Source organism: Apteryx rowi, unplaced genomic scaffold, assembly GCF_003343035.1.
Source record: "Apteryx rowi isolate R43461 unplaced genomic scaffold, aptRow1 scaffold_52, whole genome shotgun sequence".
Classification (NCBI taxonomy): domain Eukaryota; kingdom Metazoa; phylum Chordata; class Aves; order Apterygiformes; family Apterygidae; genus Apteryx; species Apteryx rowi.
The window spans coordinates 1,224,161-1,247,726 of NW_020450783.1; the positions used below are offsets into that span (position 1 = coordinate 1,224,161).

Below are 23,566 nucleotides of genomic sequence, written 5' to 3' on the forward strand. Positions count from 1 at the left end.
GAGGGACAGGCCGGGAGCGCGATGGAGGAGCGGGAGAAGAAGCAGCACCGCGCCAAGCGGAGCGGGCCGCAGGCCGAGAGGAAGCGGCGGCGCTGCCTGGGCGCGCAGGGGCCGCCCCGCGAGCAGGACGCCCGCCGCAGGAACCCGCGCGCCTTCGCCGTGCAGTCCGCCGTGCGCATGGCCAGGACCTTCCACAGGTGCGAGGCCGAGGCCCCACCCGCACCCACACCCGCGCCGGTGCCGGTGCTGGCCGGGCCCCGCGGCGCTTCGGGGGCACGTGGGCGGCGGGGCCTTCGGTGGCGTCCCGGCGCCGCTCGCGTCCTTCGCCACTGCGTGCCCCGCTTGACGCTTGCGCCAGCAGCGCGGCTTTCTGCTCGCAGACCCTCGGGTGACACGTGTTGCTGCTTCCTAAGCCCTTCTTGTGTGCATTTACTGTAAGCTTCTCCGCAGAACGCAGGACTTGAAGACTAAGAAGCATCACATTCCCGTAGTTGACCGTACTCCCCTGGAACCGCCTCCCGTGGTGGTGGTTGTGGTTGGCCCTCCGAAGGTTGGGAAGAGCACTTTAATAAAATGCCTCATTAGGAACTTCACAAGGCAAAAACTGGTTGAAATCAGGGGTCCTGTGACAATTGTTTCAGGTGAGAACAAAGATATGAGCAATGTGAACGTTTATTTTACACTCCTTACTTGTCTTTTAGAGCTTGACAAAGAAGGGGAATTTGTTCCTAGGACATGGCCATGTTCTCTTGATTTTTGGTCATGTTGAAAAACCACACCATTTTGCTATCAGTCATACTTGCTAATGGTAAAAGAATAGTGAGATTTGGGGGTTGGGGCACCTGCTCCTCTGAATTTGTTCCTTCTACCCTGCTGGGATCCCAGTTCTATTTTCTTTCTGACTGCTTGTCCAGTTTCTTCCTTCCATGGATTTTTCTCAGGTTTTCTTTTTCCACTGAGTTCTGTTTTCCCCTGTTCTGTGTCCCTGCTTAAACTGTTTTTCTCTAGCTTTGTCTTAGTCTCTGTGAATATTTCATTTTTTTTTTTCAGATACCCTGTCTTATCATCCCCTGTGTTTGTGTCTCTTTTCTTATTTTACCTAGCCATTTCTGGTTGCTTTTCTCTACCCAAGCCCCTGATCAGTGTTTTGTTTTGTTTTGTTTTTCAGTCTCAATTTCCACCTGGCCTAGTCTGTTCCCTCTATACTTTTCTTGCGTGATACTAGGTGGATCATTGAGATCTTAGGAGGGCACAGCCCACAGCAGCTCAAAGAAACAATTTGTAAGGCAAATCTTCCTTGGCCCCAGACAACTGCATGTTTGGTGCAGGTAGACTGACTCTTGAGAGATTTTAATAACTAAATCTACTCTTTGAAAGGAATAATTGCCAAATATGGGAAAGAAAAAATTGGAAGGGAAAAGTGTTGTGTTAGGTTAGGATATTGGTAAAGATTGATCTATGGAAACTCTGGGACTAAATTTAGTAATTAATAATCTGAAGAAAAAAACCATGAACCTGTAGTTATCTAAAGCTCAGTTAGCTACCACAAGTTGTCAAGCCAAGTTAACAGCATGCTTTCTGCTAATTCAGACGTGTTTAGAAATCGTTTGATATGGGAATCTGCTCTTTTTGAAGGCTAGAACAGGGTGGATTTTTCGTGGTAGTATTGTAAAAACAGAAGTATTTGGTAAGAGGAAGTCTGTGATACTAACTCTGGGACGCTAGAGATAAAAGAAGAGGTGATCAGAAATTTTCTTAAGTTAGAAACTTCTATTTGATGTTAGCCTTGTTCTTGGAAAGGGTAGAACAGGTTCTTTGAAAAGATGTACTACACTTTGATAATTTAAATCAAAGTTTAAACTGTAGCAGAATTGTAAACAGTTGAAAAAAGATACTTCTACAATGACAGATGTTTGACAATTTGACTAGGCAAGAATGCAAGTCCCAGATAGTATTTAGGAACTTTAGGAAATCAACCTGAAAAGAAAAGAGTGAACTACTTAGTTTGCACTCCTTCTGTTTCAGTTTTTGATTTTTCTTAATTTTTTTTTTTTCAGGTAAAAAACGTAGGCTAACTATTATTGAATGTGGATGTGACATTAACACAATGATTGACTTGGCTAAAGTTGCTGATTTGGTAAGTAAGCAATAGCACGTGATTTCTAATATAATTTATATTGGAAATACTACTTTTTGACTAGGCTATACCTATGTCTGATCTCTCCATCTGCTGCCATCAGAGGCAAAAAAGTCATTGTTTTCAGAGGGAACAAGACTAAGGTCTACAACAAACCTAATTTTCTGGAGCACCCCAGTAATCTTTAGGCCCTGCCTTGTTTTTTTTTGTTTGTTTGTTTGTTTTTGCTTTGCTTTTTGTTCTTTTTTTGTTTGTTGTTTTTTAAATGGGAGGAGGATGTGGAGGAAGAGAAATGCATGTGAACTTCATTGCTAATACAACTTGTAAATTTTTAATGGAAGATCTTTTAATAAGCCAAGATGATAAAGTGGCTTTTCATTAAGGACTGTGGTCAAACTGGGTGAAGTCTGAAAACGTTTTTTGTTAAAGAAATTTTCAATCAAAGTATAAAATAAAAACATATATTACTTTTATAACTGTTTTTTTTTGATGTACTCTGGATCTGTCTTTGAAGAGCTGTGTGTATTAATATGATTGATTTTGGTGGAGTGTAATCATTCTTGGAATTTACTTACAACTTTTAGTTCAGTGAATTAAGCCTAGTGGTCTAGAAGACCCAATGCACAATCCATTTATCTTTTCAAATTTTCTGTTCAAATTATCTGTTCAAACGCATCAGCGAATTCAAGTGTTTTTCTACTTATATGATTTCTACTTGAGGGAGTGAGATGTATTTAAAAATACAAAAATCTTCTAGTAAATAGGTGTGGCAGATGTTTAAGGTTCTGAATATATGTGGTGGTGCTAAGAATCTATTTGATTTTATTGTTATGAGTCTGAGACTACACAATTGGCTGCAGATTATTATTTTCTGTTCCTGTGCATCTTAGGTTCTTCATTGCTGACAAGCTAATTTGGCTTTGCTTCCATTTTCATGTGCCTGTAGGGTTCTAGTTCCCCATGTTAGTGGCTTTCAGTGATGTACAACAGTAATTGCAATGTGTGAAGGAAGTTTGTTTGTCTCACTTTACCAAAAGACTTGGTCATAGAGGAATTAGTACATCTAAGATAAAGATACCCAAAACTGTCGGATTTTTACTAGTTTTATAGGACATTCATACAAATATTGGAAGATGCTCAATTTTGCATGTTTTCAATTCACTGAGCAAACATCTGTTCAGGGCCATATTGTGATACTGTATATTATTGTATTCATAGAGCAGACTTATTTTTATTCTTCTGTAGTTTTCCTGGAGAGAACAAGCAAATCAAAACTATGTAAAGGAGATTTGAATGACTGAAAGAAGAGACTTGATTTCCTAAGCCCTGTTAGCTTTTAAAGCAGCTAAGATAAACATTTTAATTTAAAAGCCAATGTTAATTTGTAGGTTATATGAAAATAACAGATCCATATGCAATATTTTGGTGCCTAAATTTATGACTTGAAAAGCTTGATATTTAAAATTAGCTCCTATGTTTTTACTAGAGTAAATGATGATGTTATGGTTTCAGGTTTTAATGCTCATTGATGCCAGCTTTGGATTTGAGATGGAAACATTTGAATTCCTGAACATTTGTCAGGTGCATGGCTTTCCCAAAATCATGGGAATTCTTACCCACCTTGATACATTCAAGAACAACAAGCAATTAAAGAAGACAAAAAAGAAGTTAAAGCACAGATTCTGGACTGAAGTGTATCCGGTATGACATTCGACAGGCATTTTCTGTATATTTTGCATTATGGAACTTAACTGAAAAGTAGGGAAATACTTAGATATTTAAATTTATTATATTCTTATACCTTTTAATAATACTATAAGCGGACAGTTCTGATGTTATCCAACTAAAAAACATGTGATTCCAGAAAAAATGTTCGTTATATGCAGGTATTATGCAAGGAGGATCAGCATCTAGGTCTGGAAAGCAGGTTAAAGTTTTGTATGAGGTTTTGGCTGTGAATTGTTTTCCCTAACAATTAGGGGACAATTCTCATGTTAAGGTAAATTAATTAGTTTCAATCTTCTAGAACAAACTGTAACTTGCAATATGCAATTATGATAGACAAATTAGAATTGCATTTGTTTTGTTTCAATTTTGTAGTTATTTAGTTGATGTTTAATGTTTTTGTATAATTTTAATGTGTTTAGGGTGCTAAGCTGTTTTATCTGTCTGGGATGGTTCATGGAGAATATCAAAAGCAGGAAATTCACAATTTAGGGCGTTTCATCTCAGTTATGAAATTCCGACCTCTTACATGGCAAACGTCTCACCCGTATGTTCTTGCAGACAGGTATGTGCTTTTCTCTTTTCCTCAATCTCAGCATTGACAACACCTTACTGTTTAAAGAAGTATGTTAATAGAGCCAGTCAGCTCTGTGTGTGTAATGGTTATTTAATTTTTATCTAAGATACAGTGAGTATGTTTCACTATATACCTAGATGGTTTTGAGGAAATGAAGGCGAACCTTTCCGGTCTGTGCCAATAACTTTGGCTGCTCAGTTCTTACTTGCATCGGATTATACAGATAGACCTTTGCTGTACTGTAAATCCCTTTGAAGTACAGAAAAAAAAAAAAAAACATTTTAAATAATCCTGCTTGTTGGTGATGGTGTTGAATTTCTGTGAAAAAGAATTATTAAATTGTATTCCAGCAGTTTAACAGCAGCTGGTGAACTAGTCCCCTGTGTTCCCTGGAATATCCCTTCTGCTCAATCCCTATGCATAGTGTTTGATTCAAGGTCTCTGTTTGGGATATGAAAGCACACTTGAGGATGGCTCTGTCTACCCGACAAATTACCTCTGCCTTCATGTTTCCTTGCCAGAATGCTTACAGGTGTGACTAAACTCTCACAAGAATTCAAGGTGCCTGGAACACATTTCTTTCAAAGCTCTAAATCTAAAAACAACAACAACAAAAAAAAGTTAGAGAAGTACATCCTGCGTCATGCAAAGTCCTGTGAAATGCACAAAGCAAAGACAGGGCAAAGAAGAAAAAATATTCTGTAGTCTTTCAGTAATAGTTGGTTTAGGTTGCTATAGCCATTACAATTATTTTCGTTGTTAGGCCGGTTAAGCCAGGGTAAGTGCAGGCTGCGTGCAGAATGCGTCCCCATGCTCGGCTGTCCCCCTTGTGCAGGCATGATCGCCGGTGCAGTGCCCAGAGGAGCTCCGGAAGGAGTTTCGACCTCATCTGGCTGAAAACTGCCGGCCTTCCCCTCTCCTCTTCCTGCCAGTGTGTTTTGTATAGTTCACTGTTGTTATAAGGGAGAAGAAGGTGCTGCATGGCTGAGGGGATTGTGTCTTTTGGCCATTGTCACTACTTGCCGTGTTTTCAAGTGTGCCCGAGTTTAGGATGTTCATTCTGTTTTTCCTCTAATGGTAAAACTGATTTGAGGAGGGGTGTGTGTGGAGAGAGTATAAATAATGAAAATGTGCTAAGTGCATATTTATTGAAATGTCAATAAGACACCTAGAAATATATTGTTGAACATGATTATATAAGTTTTAAAATACAAATTTAAAATATTTTTGAAAAATCTTTTAATAACATTTCTCTTATATTCATATCATTTTAACTATTAGACTCTGCGAAGCACTTAGTGGCAGCTGTCTCCTATTGATGCAGCAACACTCTTTTCTTAAATTAACTTTTTTCAAAAGTTACTGTTAGGACTGCTTGATAGTCTAACATATTTTTAAATGCTGGATAGAATGGAAGATTTGACAAACCCAGAAGATGTCCGAATTAATCCTAAATGTGACAGGAAGATATCACTTTATGGCTATTTGAGAGGAGCACACCTGAAAACCAAAAGCCAAATTCACATGCCAGGTAATTTATAAGCTTCTTAAAACCGTGATTGTATTGATCTATAAATTACAATGTAGCTGTTGCTATTATTGTTACTATTATTGTGAGTTGATTCGTATCTTTAAAACTGTGTATTATAAAACTGATTTTTCACCTTTCTAAAAACATTATGCTTTTAAAAATTATTTTTCATAATACACTTTCTTGTAAAAACCCTGTATCTCTGTAAATAGTTCTGCTTCTAATTTTGCAGTTTTCCTGCAGCATTAAACACAGTAATATTGGCAGCATCTGAAGATTTTTTTAATTATCAGTAATGTTTTACTAAAAGATGCTTCAAGTGCAAAACGTGCCAGCCCTAATAGTGAAAGGTAAATGTGGCGTATTGAAGATTTCTCTTACTTGTTGTCTAAATTTAATATTTTAGGTGAATGATTAAAAATTTTAAAAATTCAGAGATGATTTAATAATGAATTTACACACTTACTCAGAAAAGTGAATTGCTACTTTCTTTATTAAACGAACAAAAAGCTCAAAGCTTTGCAGTTCTCTGGTTAACTGTGCATGCCTCTCTATGTTCAGTGCTAAGGCAGAAGCATCAGATGCTGTTTGATACAGTGTTCGCTGTTGATGAATCAGTGAATGCTGCAATGTTCCTGTGTCTCTCTATGATAAATTGTACAAACTTTAGAATCAAAACTGTAAAAACCTTATTTCTCTTCTTGTCTGTCATCCTAGGTGTAGGCGACTTTACTGTGAGCGATGTGAGTTTCCTGCCAGATCCCTGTGCCCTGCCTGAACAACAGAAGAAGCGTTCTTTAAATGAGAAAGAGAAACTAGTCTATGCCCCTTTCTCAGGAGTTGGGGGTATTGTGTATGATAAAGATGCTGTTTATATTGACCTTGGTGGAAGTCATGCTCATGAGAATGAAGAGGTGAGGGAATGCTGTTGGTGGTTTGAATCTCTTCTCTTGCACAGAATGTAGTTTTTACCTTTAGAGTTGAGACGATAGCGTTTAAAAATAAGTTGCTTAAAAATAAAAAAAAATCCCTGTATATTCATAACTTTTTTTTTTTGCCTCTTTTGGTAATTTTTTTCTTCCTATAGTGATTTCAGGGGAGGGATACTTTTATTATCTATTTGTAAAATATGATGCAAAGCATTGAAGGATCACTTACTATTGCGTACTTAGTTTCAGAAAGTTCCCAAACACTGACAAAAGATTTATAAAACCCCTGGTTGTGGGATATGACCATTCTCATTTTGCAGGGCAGGGGATTGTGGGAGAGTAGTTACAGGTTTTGACTTGTGAAAGGGATAGGTGGAATATGTTTGCATGCAGATTGAATTCAACTGTTTTCCCCTGTGTTGGGCTAAATATTAAATACACTTAGGTCTGTGACATGCATGATTGCTGATATTTACCAATGTTTTGCTTGCATACTGTGAAGGAGGCCATCTTTGCAATTTTCTTGAGTTAACATTGTATGTGTTTTTTGAAATGTGAAGAGGGGAAGGGAGACCTTGGTGTTCTGAGAAAATGTTTATTTAAAATGCTTTGGGATTTCTTTTACTAATGCATATTTCTACTCTTTTAGGCAGACTAATGTTTTTTAGTTGTTCAGTAGACATTTGTGTATGTTTTAACTAAAAAGTAAAAATCTTGTTTTTTCAGGAGGAAGTGAGACCAAATCATGAACTAGTTCAGAGCCTCATCTCCACTCATTCAACCATTGATGCTAAGATGGCTTCAAGTAAGGTGTCTCTCTTCATGGACTCCAGACCATTAGATTCAGAAGATGTAGAAAGACAGGAGTAAGTTTTGGATTTTTGAGCAGTCTTTGAGCGTGAATGAATCTCTGATTTCAGGCTCTAATTTAGGAAAATATTTCTCAACAGAGCATAGTTAGTAGTACTGCTTATTGCTTAACAGTTTCTCTTCTAAGACTGTACAAATATATCTTTTTAAGGTAGGAATAATTGAGATTACGAAAGAGTTGCAAAACATATAGTTAAGCCTTCCCAAAATTCGTTGCTGATACAGCCTTAAGCAATATATTTACCTTTTTCTTCAGTTTTGGAGAATGACAATGATAACCTTCAGTAAAACTCATTGTAATACCTATTTTCATTCCACAGAAAATGACGTTTCCTGGAATTATTTATGGCAATAGTATAGGACATTGCTCAACTTAGAGGTTTTCCTCACTTAAAGAACACTGTTGCCTTCTTAATGTACTCTGTCATCTCTCCTTGTTTTCGATATGCTTCTCACCAAAATATTTTTAAATATTAATGTGGAGCTTCATTGTTTCACTAAGTTTCCTTGCACTTTGCCATCTCTCCCCCAATGTGATCTTTGGGAAAACAGGTTTGTGATGCCAAAAGAAGAGAGAGAAATTGATTTGAATACTGGAAGAGTACGTCGGAAGGCAGTATTTGAGGAAGAAGAAAAAGAAAATGATGATGCAATAAGTGATGAGGAAGATGACCAAGAAGAAGAAGAAATGTCTGAGGATGGAAGCGATGGTGATGATGAAGATGATGCTGAAGAAGAAAGTGACAGAGAGCTATTAGGGGAAGAGGTGGCTGTTGGGAGTGCCAAACGCCTGAAAAGAGAGGCGACCAAAGAAGCTGTGAATGAACTGCCAGCATTTGCAGATAGTGATGATGATCTTGAGATGAGTTCTGAAGGGGAAGAAGGAAAAAATGCCCCTGAAGAAAATGAGATGAAGGAAGAAGATAATGATGAACAAGGATCATATGAAAATGAAAGCTCAGATAGTGAATCTGAAGCTGCAAGGAAAGGAGTAGCTAAATCTGAGCAATATGAAATACGTAGAGAAGAGGAAGAAATGAGATCACAAATGTCGTGTCACAGTCTGAAAAAAAGAGCTGTTCTCACTACAGATTCTGGAAATTGCACAGCAGAAGAGGCATCAGAATCTGAGGCTGAAAATTCTTCCATGGATGAGGGAGATGATGAAGAAGGATCACATGAGGAATCAGAAGTTGAAGTGTTAGATGAGAAGGGATTTTGGCGCACTCAAGAGAAGAAAATCAGTAATGTTAAACAGACTGAACTTAAAGCTGTAGAAGATGAGGAGGATGATGATGTTGAGAATCTGCTGAAGGAGGAAGAGGAATTTGAAGAGAAAATAGATTTTTCTGCTGACACAGCAGGTAGATAGTAATTGCTAAATTTTTTTACTGTTCATTTTTTACTGGGTTCATCGTTGAAGGATATTATAAATGTTTTTCTATGTATATACACACACACATAGAGTATATATAGTACAATTAAACGTTAGTTTTGGGGAGGCAACATTTTGTAGTTGTTGAGTAGGAAACTAATTTAGGAAACTTGGGATTATTCCCTATTAAGCCTTTGATTTGCAGTGAAATATACAGGTCTCGGGTTTTCTCTAAAATGGGAAGGATTTGTTTTATGAACTGTAAGATTCTGTGTGCATTTCTTTATGCCTTTAATCTTTATGGATATGTCTGTAAAACAAATCAAGAATCTCTATTTAGAAAGAAGAAACCATTCTTGGGGGACTAGTATTAAAATGTATTAACAGGAAATGCATCATCATGAAAAGAGTCAAAAGTATTATTACTACTAATAATCTCTTATGCTTTTGCCATCCTAAAACTAGGACTCATCTAAAAAAAGCTTTTCAGGGATTTATGTTTCTGTGTATATATGGATTATGAAAAGAAGATAAACTGTGGGTTGTGTCTAGACATTTTAAGACTATTGTGGTCATGTCCTTATTTAATTTATTTGTGTAGCTCATAAGGCTTTTCTGTTTTTTGGAGGTGGAATGTGAACTTTTCCATTTTCAGGTGCGCTTAAGTGGAAAGAGGACCTCACACAGAAGGCAGCTCAGGTCTTCCTAAGACAGCAGCAGTCAACCCCCAATCTCCGTAAACTCATTTATGGAACAGGTACAAATCTGCTAGAAAGTTTCTGTCGTCCTAATATGTGATAGCTTTTTATCCATGGTCATGTTTGTAAGTCTGAATCTTTGACGACTGTTTTATGATAGGAGGCTTGAGATTTGATTTTCTTAATTGCTGATATTAATTGTTCGCCTATAATTGTGAAAAACACCGTTTTGTCTTTTCCAATAAAAAGCATTTTGAACTCATTTGACAGACTACTGAGTTGCTACTCATGTTTTCTGTTAAAACAATTTTTCCCCAAACATTTTAAGAATGGTCATGTATATAATTGTCTAGTAGGTGTTACACTAAACTGTTGTGGTAATTGGTATGTCTCATAAAGGGATATCTTTTGTTGGCTGTTTTCAAGAATTTATCTCATACTGACTGAGAGATAGTGGAATGTTCTTTTAGAACATGATTTAGTATTACCATATCTGTAATAAGGATGTTTGTCAAGATAATCTATCAAAAAAATCAGCTGGCTTAAATGAAGATAAAATTGCTCTTTTTGTAACGTATCCTATTTAATTCACAATCTTCCAATAATTGTCTGAATGTGCAAGCCTCATCATGCAGAACCTCTGTAGAACACAATGAGAATTAGGCTTCTCTAGGGTTTTCACAGTACAGTAGAGGGGAAACTTGCTAACAAACTTTCAATTCTTGATTTGCAGACTAGCTTAGTGTTGTTTCTATTGCCAGATCATTTTGGTGTTGTTTCTGCTTATGGTATTGAGCAAACATTCTGTGGTTACTTAATTGGAGAACTTTTTTTCAGGTATTTCTGGTTATCCAAATGGAACTTTGAACTACGTGTAATTTGTGAAGTAAAATCTATGTTTCCATACAGACCAACTGCACAACTGAAGTTGGCTTATGGTCACAGTATACAGTATCTCCCTCATTGCTGCTTGCCTTATTTGGTCCTTTATGAAGGTATTAGTTTAACTCTTAATCAGGACCAGAACCCTGCCCTCTTTTAGTCTTTCATATTTAAAATTATTTTTAGTTTGCATCTTATTTTCCTCAACCTAACCTGAAACTTAAGGCAAAAGAGGGATTATTGATGATTGTAATCCGTGTACTATGGGGAAAATAATCAGATCTTGTGCGTTTCATTTAGTTGTGGAGGATGAGGACCGAGAAAGTGAGGAGGAAGGTGATGAACTTGGAGGTTTGTTTCATGTCAGCCGTCCAGACAAAGAATCCAAACAGAAGGCCAATGCTCTTGACTGCTCCAAATTCCTGATAGAAAAGCCTCAGGACTGGGATTTAGAAGAGGTAATACCCTTGGATGATTGCATTTGCAAGTCCTATTCCGGTTATAGCCTGACTGTGGATCATAAAGTACTACTAAGTTATCATGGAGAAGTGTCATTGAAACAGACTTATGTGAATTACAGCCAAGGTGTCCTATCTTTTGCTACTTATCATCATTAGAAATACTTACTAGCTAACGGATTCCAAGGTTTGTTTTTATAGGAAGATAAAGGTAGAAGAGTCAATTTAGTGCTACGCTCTCTTAACTTACTATTTGGTGGCTCACGGTTTGCTGTTCGTTTATTGAAAAGTAAAAAGTAGGGAATCATAAGTGAAAATGCGGTATGTTAACCCTTTCTTAGGTAAAGATCTTTGGGCAAGAGTTGAGGTGGTTTCACTCTCCTGCTTTCCACTGAAGTGTTTTATAGTTTGGCAATGATGTCTTGATGTGGAGCTGTATGTGAGAAGGTCAAATGATCTCTAAACTGGGAAGATGACTGAGGAGTGGAGAACGTACCAGAAAATATTTGTATTGATGAGTTGTAATTGTATAAAGCAGTGGCACTTCTATTTCTCAGGTTATGAGCAGTATTCGAGACTGCTTTGTTACGGGAAAGTGGGAAGAAGATAAGGATGCCGCAAAATTGTTGGAGGAAGATGGTATGTGTAAGACTTCTCAAAATGATAATGGGTACTAGTGTTTTAAGAAAAATATGACTTTATATTTACTGTAACGTTTTAGTTACATATTTAGAATGTTTTCCATTGGTCATATGCTTGCAAATTCTCAAACTGTTTTACATAGTTAAAGCATTATACAGGTATTAATGTAACCAAACACTACTACAAATCTGTGTGTAAACAGGAGGCAAGTAGAACATTTTGAAAATCTACTTTCTGAAAAATAGAGTATATCATATAAATTAGGAAATAGTCTTTAGTCAATGCTTCAGTTTTGAGTCATGTGTATGAGTTTAACTATTCATCATCTTTCTGTGGTTGATTCTTTTGGATAGTTTGGGTAGAAATAAGAAATATTTCCACAGAAAGAAACTGATCACTCACATTTGACTGAAAAGTGAGATCTTTATTCAGATGTTTTGGAGATATTTTTAGATACACTCTTAAAAATATGGCTATATCTTTCATGAAAATTGCTTGAAGCTTGGCAGCTTTTTGTAAGTATTTGTTATTAACTTAAAAATTGTTTGCTGTATTTGAATGTTACTTTGATAAAGATAGAGGCTCCATAGCTCTGCTGGTGTCATGTCATTAGAGTACTAAGTAATTCTTCATGCACTCCTGTTGTGTGAAATTAATATTGTGAGGCAGTGGTATCTGATCTGGCTTGATCTTGGAATGACCTAACCTTTATTTGCATTTCTGAAACCATAAAGTATGCATATTGAAAGGAAAAAGAAGAAGCCACTGGAGACTGAGTTCAGCTGAGAATTTTCAACCGAGAATGTAGAAGACAGAACACACTTCTAAAACCGTTGATAGAAAATAAAAAAAGAAATTTGGGCTGGAACTGATCTACTAAGCAGTACTAAAAGTATACATACAATACTGAAAATAGGAGACAATGTGGAGAACACTAACAGAGTTGTTAACTGTCTTTTTTTGGGGGGGGGGTTACTTGTTGCAGAAGAACTGTACGGGGATTTTGAAGATCTTGAAACAGGTGTTGTGCACAAAGGAAAGCCTGCTGCTGAAGGAGATGAGGTATGACTTCTATTTGCTTGTTCTTGAGAAATATGTGTGTATATATATGCATGTGTGCACACACACACGTATGTACATATATATATATATATATATATATATAAAAAATAAAATTTGAGTTTCTGATAAGTGATAGGCATCCTATGTAATATATATAGTTTTCATGACCCAAAAGGAAATAAATTAATATTGTAATAGGAACAAGGCTGTGAGGAGGAGAAGGTATATATTGTAAGGTATATATTAAGGACTTAAAAATATCTAGAATTGCATATGGTTTTAATCTCAAGCTGACCTGTTCTTTAAAGTTAATTATGTAGGAGAAGTCACCTCACTCTTTTTAACAGTAGAGGTCAGGCTTAATCAAGAGCTTTAGAACATGGAGTTATGAGGGAAGTATTTAAAACCAAATGTGATCATAACAGTTCGTACTATGTCACTTCATCATTTAGATGCAAAAAGCTCTGTTTAAACACAGCTGATTGTGAAAACTGACACATTTTCCTAGCTATTCCTCATGTCTGCATGAAAGAGGCTGGCTGAAGCACTCTATGCTGGATTTGCTGTGACTTGACCATCTTCTAAAAACAGAGCTGTGGTTGTCTGACAATACAAATTGAAGAATCTTAGCTTTCTTAACTTGAGCAACTTTGTCTTTGCATTTGATTATAGAATTATGAGTAATGGCAGCGTTTTGGTGGTAGTCAAGCAGTTCTTGAACAAACTTCCTCTTTTCTGGTGTCTTCAGAGTACTGCCTCCCAGAGCAGATTACTTGATGCTATGAATGATTACTTTTTTTTATTTCCTCTTTTATTATGTGTTTATTTTAGCTTTAGAATAAAAGGCCAGTTCTAGGGTCTGCTCCCTGATGTGTATTTTGATGTTAAATCAAAGTGTTTTTTAGTGAAACAAAAGGGATATGATTCAATTATGAAATGTTTCAGTTATTCCTGAAGATGTATCTTCTTGTGTAAATAACTTATTTCTATCTAAAAATGGAAACATTTTATAAGTCTCTAATCATTTGTATTATGGCTCTATATTGCCTTTTTTAGTAATATATTAAACTGTTAATCAGAATGGTTTGTTTTTAATGAACACTTTTTATGTTTGATAACTTACTGTTGGTTAGTCTGGAAGCGAACAAGAGGAGAAAGAAGGAAAAAAGTCCAAACCAGAAGCCGAGGAGGAGGAAAAGAAAAAGGAACGCATGGACAAGAAACGGAAATTGAAGGAAATGTTTGATGCAGAGTATGATGAAGGGGATGCCACATACTTTGATGATCTTAAAGAAGAAATGCATAAACAAGCCCAGGTATGAGCTGTCAACCTTGCAATTTATCACACTATACATCTTCAGAAACATCCCCCAGTGTTTACCTGGAGACACACCTGACTTTCAGCAGCCTCTTCAGAAAGTACAGACAAAGAAATACACGCTTAGAATCTTTTATTGTTGAACCTTTTGATTCTATAAGCTTTAAAGAAAAACCAAACAACTGAAAGCTTAAATTTAAATGACATACTTGGTTAACTACATTCTAAATAGCTGAACATATCAGGATTTTATTTTGCACAAGGAGGTGCTGGTTCTTCATGATCTCAATAAGAAAGGCACTCACTTTGTAAAGTATCACTTAAAATGCCATTTGTTAGCACTAACGCTATAAAGAGAAAGAGAACTGGTGTAGATAGTCTTTCAGCCCTTCAGAAGCTGGGAACCCCACGTTGTCCAGCATCAAACAGGTCTCCAGTCAGGGTGCAGCACTCTGTGCAGATCCTGTCTGTGGAAAAGGTTATCCCATTTCGGGCTTTTGACCTCTTACAGGATTTCCTTAATATAAAATAATTCTATTCATTATTTCTAATGTCAAATGAAAAGGATGCTTCCATGAGAAATTGTTGCTGCACTTCTAGATAAAGACAAGGACATGTAGGTGGTGTAATTGCCAATGCCAAGTCAGACCTGACTACAGGCTCCTTCATTACAAGTAGCCAGCTAAGTTTATCCTGTGGCCAACAGATAAGTGCAGCACAACACAGGCCTGAAGGCCAAACTATATGTGCAGTATAGCACAATACAGCATAGGCTGCGCCTACTCAGGTTAACTGTTATGTGGATCACCAGCTCCTCAATCTACAATGGTCTTCCAGTTAGGATTATTACAGATGTCATCTAAACTTTATTCATTTAGAAGTTTTTTAGTTATCAACTTATTTAATGGTGGAACTAGGATGACATAAGATTAGAAAAAAAGAAACGGCAGAGAGCTAGAGATTTTTAAAGAAGAGAGAAGAAAAAAAAGGCCTTCTATCTGAAAAAAGGCCAAAATCCTTCTCATACTAACTACAGTCAAATATTTTCGCAGTGCTATTTTTAGTGTGGTTTTTGCAATGTTATAAATGGATAAGGAGGTTCAGCGAGGCAGCCTTTTCATCAAGCTGTCAAGTTATTTTGAGAAAAATAATTGATGACCACCGCTCTGTATGTGTGGTGGGAGTCTTTGGGTAACAGGATGCAGAATTTGAGGTGCTGATTTTGTTCCAGGCCTTAGTTTTTAGATAAAAACCTGTAAGCTTAAAAGTAGCTTTTTTCTTAAGCTGACTTGTAAGAACACTGCCTTATTTTAGTAACAATTTCACACTGTCTTCTCTTCTGACAAAATCTTGCCCTAAATATTCATTAAATTAATCGTTACCCTCTGGCATTAAGCTCTGACATAAGTGACCTTATGAGCCCTGGTATGCTGATGTGCTTACTAAGAACACTTGAAACGTAAACAAGGTGATTCCAGTAACAGAATATGAGGCAACTTACAGTTGTTTCACTTGAGGTCTGTTACAGAAATATGTATCAACAGTCACTGTGATCCTGCTACAGGAGGGAAGGACAGGGACCTCAGTCTGTAAAGGCTTCTTAAAAAATGAACTTGGACCACAGCATTTGTTCTATATCTGAGTACCTTGAGGAAGGAAATAGTTGGCTTAGTTAAACATGGCATCTTTATATGCTTGGTAGCCAAACATCAGGAGCTACCACAGGAAGATAATGCTTCTGTTATTTACAAGGATATTTTGTTAAATATTTACACAAAATCTGCACGCATATGGCACAGAAGAGCTTTAAAAGACCCTTCTGAGGACACAGGGTGTCTGAGGACGCACAGAAATATTTTTAAGCTGCTTGAGTAAGATAGGAGCCCAGCCTTCTCATAGGTGGCACCTTAAAGAGCAGGACGTTAACTTTAAAAGGTACTTGGGCTCCTAAATCAAAAAGGTACTTTTGACAATTGTGTCTTTAAAATCCAAAGTCACCATTATGAAAGGTATACCACAAGTCCCTGAGTCATTTGCTTCTCTTGGGCACTGTCTTTCAAGTAGACTAACAGGCCCACTTGGGATTTCAAATCGGATGGAATTCATGGTGGTAGAGATCTTACTCTGAAGAAGAAGTCAAAAACCTATTAGATCCTTCCCAAAAGGTACTATATAAAGGTTAGCATGTTTTAAATAGAACTAGCACCTTCTGAACAAGTTGTTAATACTTGAATTTTGTAAAACACTTGGTGTCTTTTCTTTGTCGCGTAGCTTAATCGAGCTGAATTTGAAGATCAAGACGATGAGACCAGAGTACAGTATGAGGGCTTCCGGCCTGGGATGTATGTTCGAATAGAGATTGAGAACGTCCCATGTGAATTTGTCCTGAATTTTGACCCTCATTATCCTATTATCTTGGGTGGCTTAGGCAACGGTGAAGGAAATGTTGGATACGTACAGGTACGTAGCCAAAGCTGTGAGCGCACTCTGTATCAGCACAGGTGTGTTGCAGCGTAGCTGGAGTCATTTTTTACTTTCTGATTGTTAAGGATAGGGTAAATGGAGAGAAATCTTCATCTTTGTCTTGAAGAGGAAAATTGCTTTTGACATGGTATCTTTACAGTCACAGACACTGGATTTTTACAGGCTTAACAGGATGACTGGAAGAGAAAGTTGTTATTGTTGTTCATATTATGATTCTACAGAGAGGTCTCAGTCAGGACTAAGTTCCACCATTATTACAATTGCTAAATCACAAGCTTAAATTGTACTCTCAGTTCATGGTATAGACAAGTGACTAGAGAAAAAGTTACTCGCGTGTATATCTTTAAATAGCATACATGCTCATATGCACACAAACATGATTTTAAAATAAGTGAAATATTGATTAGCTTTATCTTTCCAGTCAAACTAATGTTAATGAAAATGTTCTAAGATATAAAGCTTACTGAATAAAAGTTTCTGGTGTTGAACGAAAGTTGCTTTCGATCATTTCTAAAATTAAGGCTTGAATTTCAGAATTAATATTGTTATCCTGTAATAGGATTGTTCATCTTTTCTTCTAATTAGTTGCGCCTGAAGAAGCACCGATGGTATAAGAAAATACTTAAGACACGTGATCCTTTAATCCTCTCATTAGGGTGGAGGCGATTTCAGACTATCCCTATGTTCTACATTGAAGATCACAATGGGCGTCACAGGCTTCTGAAGTACACACCACAGCATATGCATTGTGGAGCAACCTTTTGGGGTGAGCGGGGGGTATGGAGTTACCATCCCCAGTCACTTAATTGTTATAATATTGTCAAGCCTTAGAGTATGTATCAGAAATTTCTTTAAAAACAAACAGACAACCCTCCCACTTCACCCCACCTACCCCCATAACCAGCTAGTCGCTTTCGGGCTGAGAAGAAATCTTTAAAAAGTTGTTTTCCTATGGAATATAAAATAACACTGAATAGTATAGCAAAATAAGCAATTGTTAAAAGGAAGAAGGGGGAGTGGGGCTAGATTATTTGGCTTTTAATCAAATTCTGAGCATTCTGCTAGGTGGTATCATATTTGATGCTACATAGCCAATTTGTTGGCTGTGTCTGGAGAGACAGAGTGTGAGAGCTTGTGCACATTATGGGCCAAACCCTGCAAATGGTTCCATAGATGAGTAACTTCTCGTGCAAATAATTTCTTGAACTTCAGTGGCACTATTTATGTGAGTAATGGATCGAATGCTTTACTTAACCTGTCTCCGGTCTTACTGGTTGGGAATATTCAGCACGTATTTCTAAGCTTTCTGGCTTGCTTTCAGTATACTAAGCTACCTTTAAAATAGAGGCTAGATGTTATGTAGTAAAGCACTTCATAATTTTTTATTTAATTCTCTTGTAGGCCCCATCACTCCTCAGGGCACAGGGTTTTTGGCGGTTCAGTCTGTCAGTGGCACAACGGTAGGTCTGACACGTGGATTTTGGGAGGAAGATTTATGTATGTTAAAGCAGTGATGTTGCGGGATCCGAGAAGGAAGGAGAACTTTAGCTTTTGAAAGATACATGGTGATAAGATAGGGAACTGGATGAACACTTAATTTTTGTAACGGTTTTCATCTGCTACACTGAAAATGACAAATGTTGCTTTACTGTTTTCTGTGGAAGATTTTACATCTACTTATTTTTCAGGTACTAAGTATTTAGATAACTTCAAAATCCTTTTCACAGGATGAGCTATTGATACTTCTGTTGAAAAAGTTTGTCCTCAGTGCGATTTCTTTGCATCTTATTAGAATGCTTATGGTTATCTGAATTATTTTAAAAAATGATTAAACAGCATTTATCAAATGTGATCTTTGTTGCCTGTATATTACCTAGAGGTAGATTCATGTTTACATACAGCACATAACAGAAGTTTCAGAAGGCATGAGCATGACAATAATCAGAGTGGTAATCACTATCTCCCTTCTAAAATACACCTTGTGTAAGTCCTATTGCACAGTCATCCTGTTAGGTGTATTAGAAGGCTATTTTCATGATACATCAGTAGCATAATAGTGACTTACAGTAGTGCGCAAAGCCCTGTTTTGCTCTGAGATGTTCTGTCTGCGTAAGATTCTCTTTCAAAAAGAGAACACAGTAAAGCACATAAAAAGGACTCTTAGATTGCTTCCAAGTTAATTAGAATGGCAGTTCTGAAAATCTCATTAGTGAATGGTAGGAATGTAATGTCAGCAGTAAGTTAACTAGTCTGTACGAAGTAGATTTGTATTTGTCATGCTGCGTTGCTCCTGTGAAGGTTATAAATTCTGAACTCAACCTATAAAAAGCTGTGAAATTGTACCAGCAAAATTGTTTCTTCAGAATTTGGTAATGCATTCATAGTTGCACACACTCAGCAGTGTCTGTCATCTCTGTTGTATGTTTCAGCCTGATTTCCGGATAGCTGCCACAGGAGTTGTGCTCGACTTAGATAAATCCATAACTATAGTAAAGAAATTAAAGTTGACTGGTTTTCCATTCAAAATTTTTAAGAACACTTCTTTTATTAAGGTATGTATGTACATTTGTATACTGTAAAACCATAAGTACCGATGTTAGGAAGAAATAAACTTGAGACTCTGCTCATCTGGCTTTCCTGAGGCAGAAGTTTCCCCATAGTCGTTGCAGAGTTCTGGATCTCAGCAGCTGCTTGTGTGTTTTGAGCACTGTTCAGAATAGTCTTTAAAGGTACTGGTCATTAGTCAATGAATATAAATTAATACTAATTACCAGACAAAAATGCTGGAACAGTCTCCAGCCCAGGTGTCATCCAGACAGTTTGATCCTGCCTAACTTCAGCTGTGGGATCAACGATGACTTCCAACAGTGCTTAGGACTTCACAGCTACAGTAATGAAAGTGTTTGGGTCAGAAAGTGTTTCAGGAGTGAATTTTTCAGCTGCCCTTAATCAGGTTTTCAAGCTGAGGAAGAGGTTACGTTATTCTGGATTTGGGGCAGTAAGCAACTAAGTACTCTCATCCTAACCAGCCAAGCACTCAGGTCTTCATGTTAAGCATCCACAGAGGTTTTTCTGACTTGTGATTTATGGAAGGAGAAGCATAAGTCCTGGAGAGCTGTATTGTACTAGAGTCTTATAGCTAGCAGTTTAAGGCAGCTTATTTGCTTTAAGGTACTCTGTCTTCCAGCGAATTACTTTGAAAGTAGACTGGACAGATTCTCTCAAATTTGTTCAGTTTGAGACAGACAGACAGACAGACACACACACACACACACACACACACGGAGATATATCTCTCTCTCTCTCTCCCTCTCTCTCCATACTGTTAATGTTAAAAAGCCATGTCTTTGATTATGTGACTCAGATATTTTTAGTAACTTATCTTAAAGTTGTTTCAGTAGGTTTTGGTATGATCAGCACACTTAGTGTAAAGACAATATTCTGTTCTTCCGATTTCTTCATAAGATATGCTGGTGGGAATTACTTACGTTTTTGTGGCCTACATAGACAGGCCAAAAAGATAGACTTAACATCTTGAATGATGGTGGGTAATTCTCACTTTCAGGGGATGTTCAACTCTCAGTTGGAAGTGGCTAAATTTGAAGGTGCAGCAATTCGTACTGTAAGCGGTATCCGAGGACAGATCAAAAAGGCCCTCCGAGCTCCAGCAGGTGCTTTTAGAGCAACATTTGAAGACAAGTTGCTGATGAGTGGTAAGCTGCACTTTCCATGTAAGATTAATAAGGGACTGTTATCACATGACTTTCAGCCTGCTTCACAGATTGAAAAGCAGCATCCCAGAATCACTGGAAACTGATAATTGAGATGTGAAGTCAAAGAGCATGACACCTCTCATGAGACACAGAATGAAATAAGAAAAAAAGTGTGTTTTATGTTGAATTGCTTTCAGTTATACTCAAAAGTTATATACTACACAGATGAAAAGGTTTGTCTTGGAGATCTGTTTCTCTGAGAGTTTTGAAGTGTTTATACAGCTTACTACACTTGTCTTCCTGAATATGTAAATAAAATGTATTTAGTGGTGCTGGTGCTAGAAGGTCACTTTTGTGACAAATCCAAAAAGTGGCACTGTAAGTCTTTAGCTAAGAATTTTTCTTCTTACTTTTGGGGGAAATTGTGTGTGTGTGTGTGTGCGCGCGCATGGCGGGAGGGCTTGGTGATCTGTTGTAGTTTCTCAGTATAACTGTGATCATGAGAACATGAGTTTGATTATCTGGGTTTGTATGATCTCTGTTTTCCTAAACACATTGCAGTTATGGATAGTGCAAAATAAAATCAAGTTATTTTATAAAAATAGGCGGAAGAAAGACAAATTGTTTTTATCAGCCAATAGGATGGGCACAGATACATATATGAACTCTTGTGCTGGTTCTTTAACTGAATAGGAATAATGGATAGGGTGGTATTCAGCTGGCTTGTCTTCAGGCTTATGTACTCTTTATGACTTTATATATGGGGTCTTGCAGAATCCAGGTGTGTAAGTAGTTACGTTGCTCTTGTGTGAAGTTGAGATGTAGGGTTGGAGAAGGACTGTGCCGTCTAATGCGTAAGTGAAATACTGGCATGTGGTCTAGATGTTAGTTATCTAATCTGTTCAGATAATCTTTGTTTAGACTGCAGATGTGATGAACTGTGGTGTCAAAGCCAAGTAATTTTTTTTTTTTCCTTTCAGATATTGTCTTTGTGAGGACTTGGTATCCTGTTTCTATCCCAGCATTTTATAACCCGGTAACATCCTTGCTAAAGCCAGCAGGTGAGAAAGATAGTTGGAGAGGAATGAAGACAACAGGCCAGCTGAGGCAAGAACGAGGCATCAAACTGAAACAAAACAAAGATTCCCTCTATAAGGTATATTCGTTATGTCTGTGATCACTGGTTTAAAAAAAAAAAATCTAGTTTACTCTAGACCTGTGCAAATTGAGAGCAGTGTAAGCACATGTTCATTGCATAGGCGTATGTGGGTTTGTATTTTTATCCTCAGGGCACAGTCTTTCCTGGCATAAGACAGGAATGAAGCGGTGGAAAGCCAAGTGTTGTGGGTCAATGAGAGTTTATAAAGGAATCTGTGGAGCAGAAGTCTCCTCCAAAAGCATACTGAGACTTCTGTCATAGTAGAACAGGGGTGAACATACCATTCACAGCCAAGTGCAAAGATGTTGGAGAACTATTTTTCTGAAAGGTGGAAAATAAAATGAAAGCTTTTTGAAATCATGAATCTTACATGCTTCCTATCCATTCTTTTAGCCTATAGTGAGAGAGAAAAGGCATTTCAATAAGCTCCACATTCCCAAAGCACTGCAGAAGGCACTGCCTTTTAAGAACAAGCCTAAGAATCTTGAGAAGAAAGGCAAGACTCCAAAAGACCAGTGGAGACCAGCTGTTATCAGGGAGCCTCATGAAAGGAAGGTAAGGATCACTTACTCTGAAAACGAGCATTCTCCAAGAGTAAATATGTTACTTAGACCATTTCTAACTGTTTTAGCACTTAAATGTACTGCTTATAATTTTTCCACTAGGCTCATATAAATAAAGTATCTCCACTATTTGTTTTATTCCTTTTCCTCCCTTGTTACATACATGGAATTGGGCCTGAGGGGATGGTGGCTATATAGTAAACTAGTAGGTCACCTGAGACCTAAATGCTTACCTTGAAAATGCCATGACAAGGACATTTCAGCTGGGCGCAATGCTCTCACAGTGCGGGTGACTTAACAGCTACAGTCTTTCATTTGTCTTGTCATTGCTATTCATTATTAACAAAGACAGGACTCGAAGCAAATAACCTACTTCAAAAATTGAGAATTGTAAAGAGCTTACAAAGGCAAGAGGAGCCAAACTTCAGTTTAGCCTTCCTAAGAAGTTATGTATTTTATGGTGGCAGTTAGGCACAGCCTTTTAAATATCTAACCAAAATCAGAGTTCCCCAAAATTAAGCCATTGATTAACTTCCCAACAAGTTAAATAATTAAACCACTTTAGAAACTGGGAAACAGGTGCAGAAATAATTAGGAACTTGCCCTGAATCTCTGATTCATTGTATGGCTCTTTGCTGAAGTTAAACTATTTCTTGCTCACCAAATTGAACTGTTTATATATTGATACTTTGTTTTCTGTTTTAGATATCCGCCTTGCTCAGTGCTTTGAGTACAGTGAATAATTACAAGATAAAGAAAGCCAAAGTAAAACATCGGCAGCAGCTTAAAGAATATCTCAAAGTTAAGCAGAAGGAGGAGGAACAGAAATTAAAGAGGCAAAAGGAGGCTAAGAAAAAAATCTATCGAATGTTGGGACAAAGAGAGAAAAAGAGGCAGAAGTCAAGCTTGAAAGGATCTAGTGAGGGAGAGAAGAGTATGTAAACTTTCAGATTTCAGGCCAAATCATAAAATAGGGTAGCTATGCAATTTTCTTTTGAAGAAACAAAAAGGCCTTGGACTGCAATAAAATTGTTTTCAAGAGAAGGAAAAAAAAAAAAAAGCGCAAATATGACCTTATTCAAGCTCTTGAATACTTTTGGAAATGTATATAAATAAAATGTAGAAGTATGGATTTGTGGGTTTTTTAAACAGTATTCCAGAGGACTTTGTATTTCAGTATATTTCTATCCATACTGCACACCCTGTCCACCTAATAAAGTATTTTAATGTCAATGACTGAATATTGTTTGTTTGTAAGTGCTTTGTCTTAGTTTCAGTGGACTTCCATGGAAAAGGAACTCCCCTGAGTAAGAGTCTCTGGGCTTCTGTCTTGGCAATACTATGAGCCATTGTCTTAATTTTGCCCTTGGCAAATCTTCCATTAAAAGGCATCAAGATCAGCTGTTGCTGGGCAGGAGTTTTGCATTTTCTAGCTTTGTGCTA

At 37.3% G+C, this 23,566-nt stretch overlaps 1 protein-coding gene across 1 annotated transcript; it reads left to right on the forward strand.

Moving 5' to 3' along the window:
• Nucleotides 1–8: 8 nt before the first annotated feature.
• BMS1 (BMS1, ribosome biogenesis factor) lies at nucleotides 9–23,360 on the forward strand. Its single transcript, XM_026080416.1, has 22 exons — nucleotides 9–197; nucleotides 451–641; nucleotides 2,058–2,137; nucleotides 3,650–3,838; nucleotides 4,285–4,427; nucleotides 5,849–5,970; nucleotides 6,688–6,884; nucleotides 7,626–7,765; nucleotides 8,322–9,133; nucleotides 9,800–9,901; nucleotides 11,025–11,182; nucleotides 11,740–11,821; nucleotides 12,810–12,886; nucleotides 14,020–14,202; nucleotides 16,476–16,664; nucleotides 17,274–17,454; nucleotides 18,090–18,148; nucleotides 19,118–19,240; nucleotides 20,254–20,401; nucleotides 21,382–21,557; nucleotides 21,954–22,115; nucleotides 22,829–23,360. Exons 1-22 carry the CDS (start codon nucleotides 22–24, stop codon nucleotides 23,063–23,065), a joined length of 3,927 nt encoding a protein of 1,308 aa, XP_025936201.1. The 5' UTR covers nucleotides 9–21; the 3' UTR covers nucleotides 23,066–23,360.
• Nucleotides 23,361–23,566: the final 206 nt, after the last annotated feature.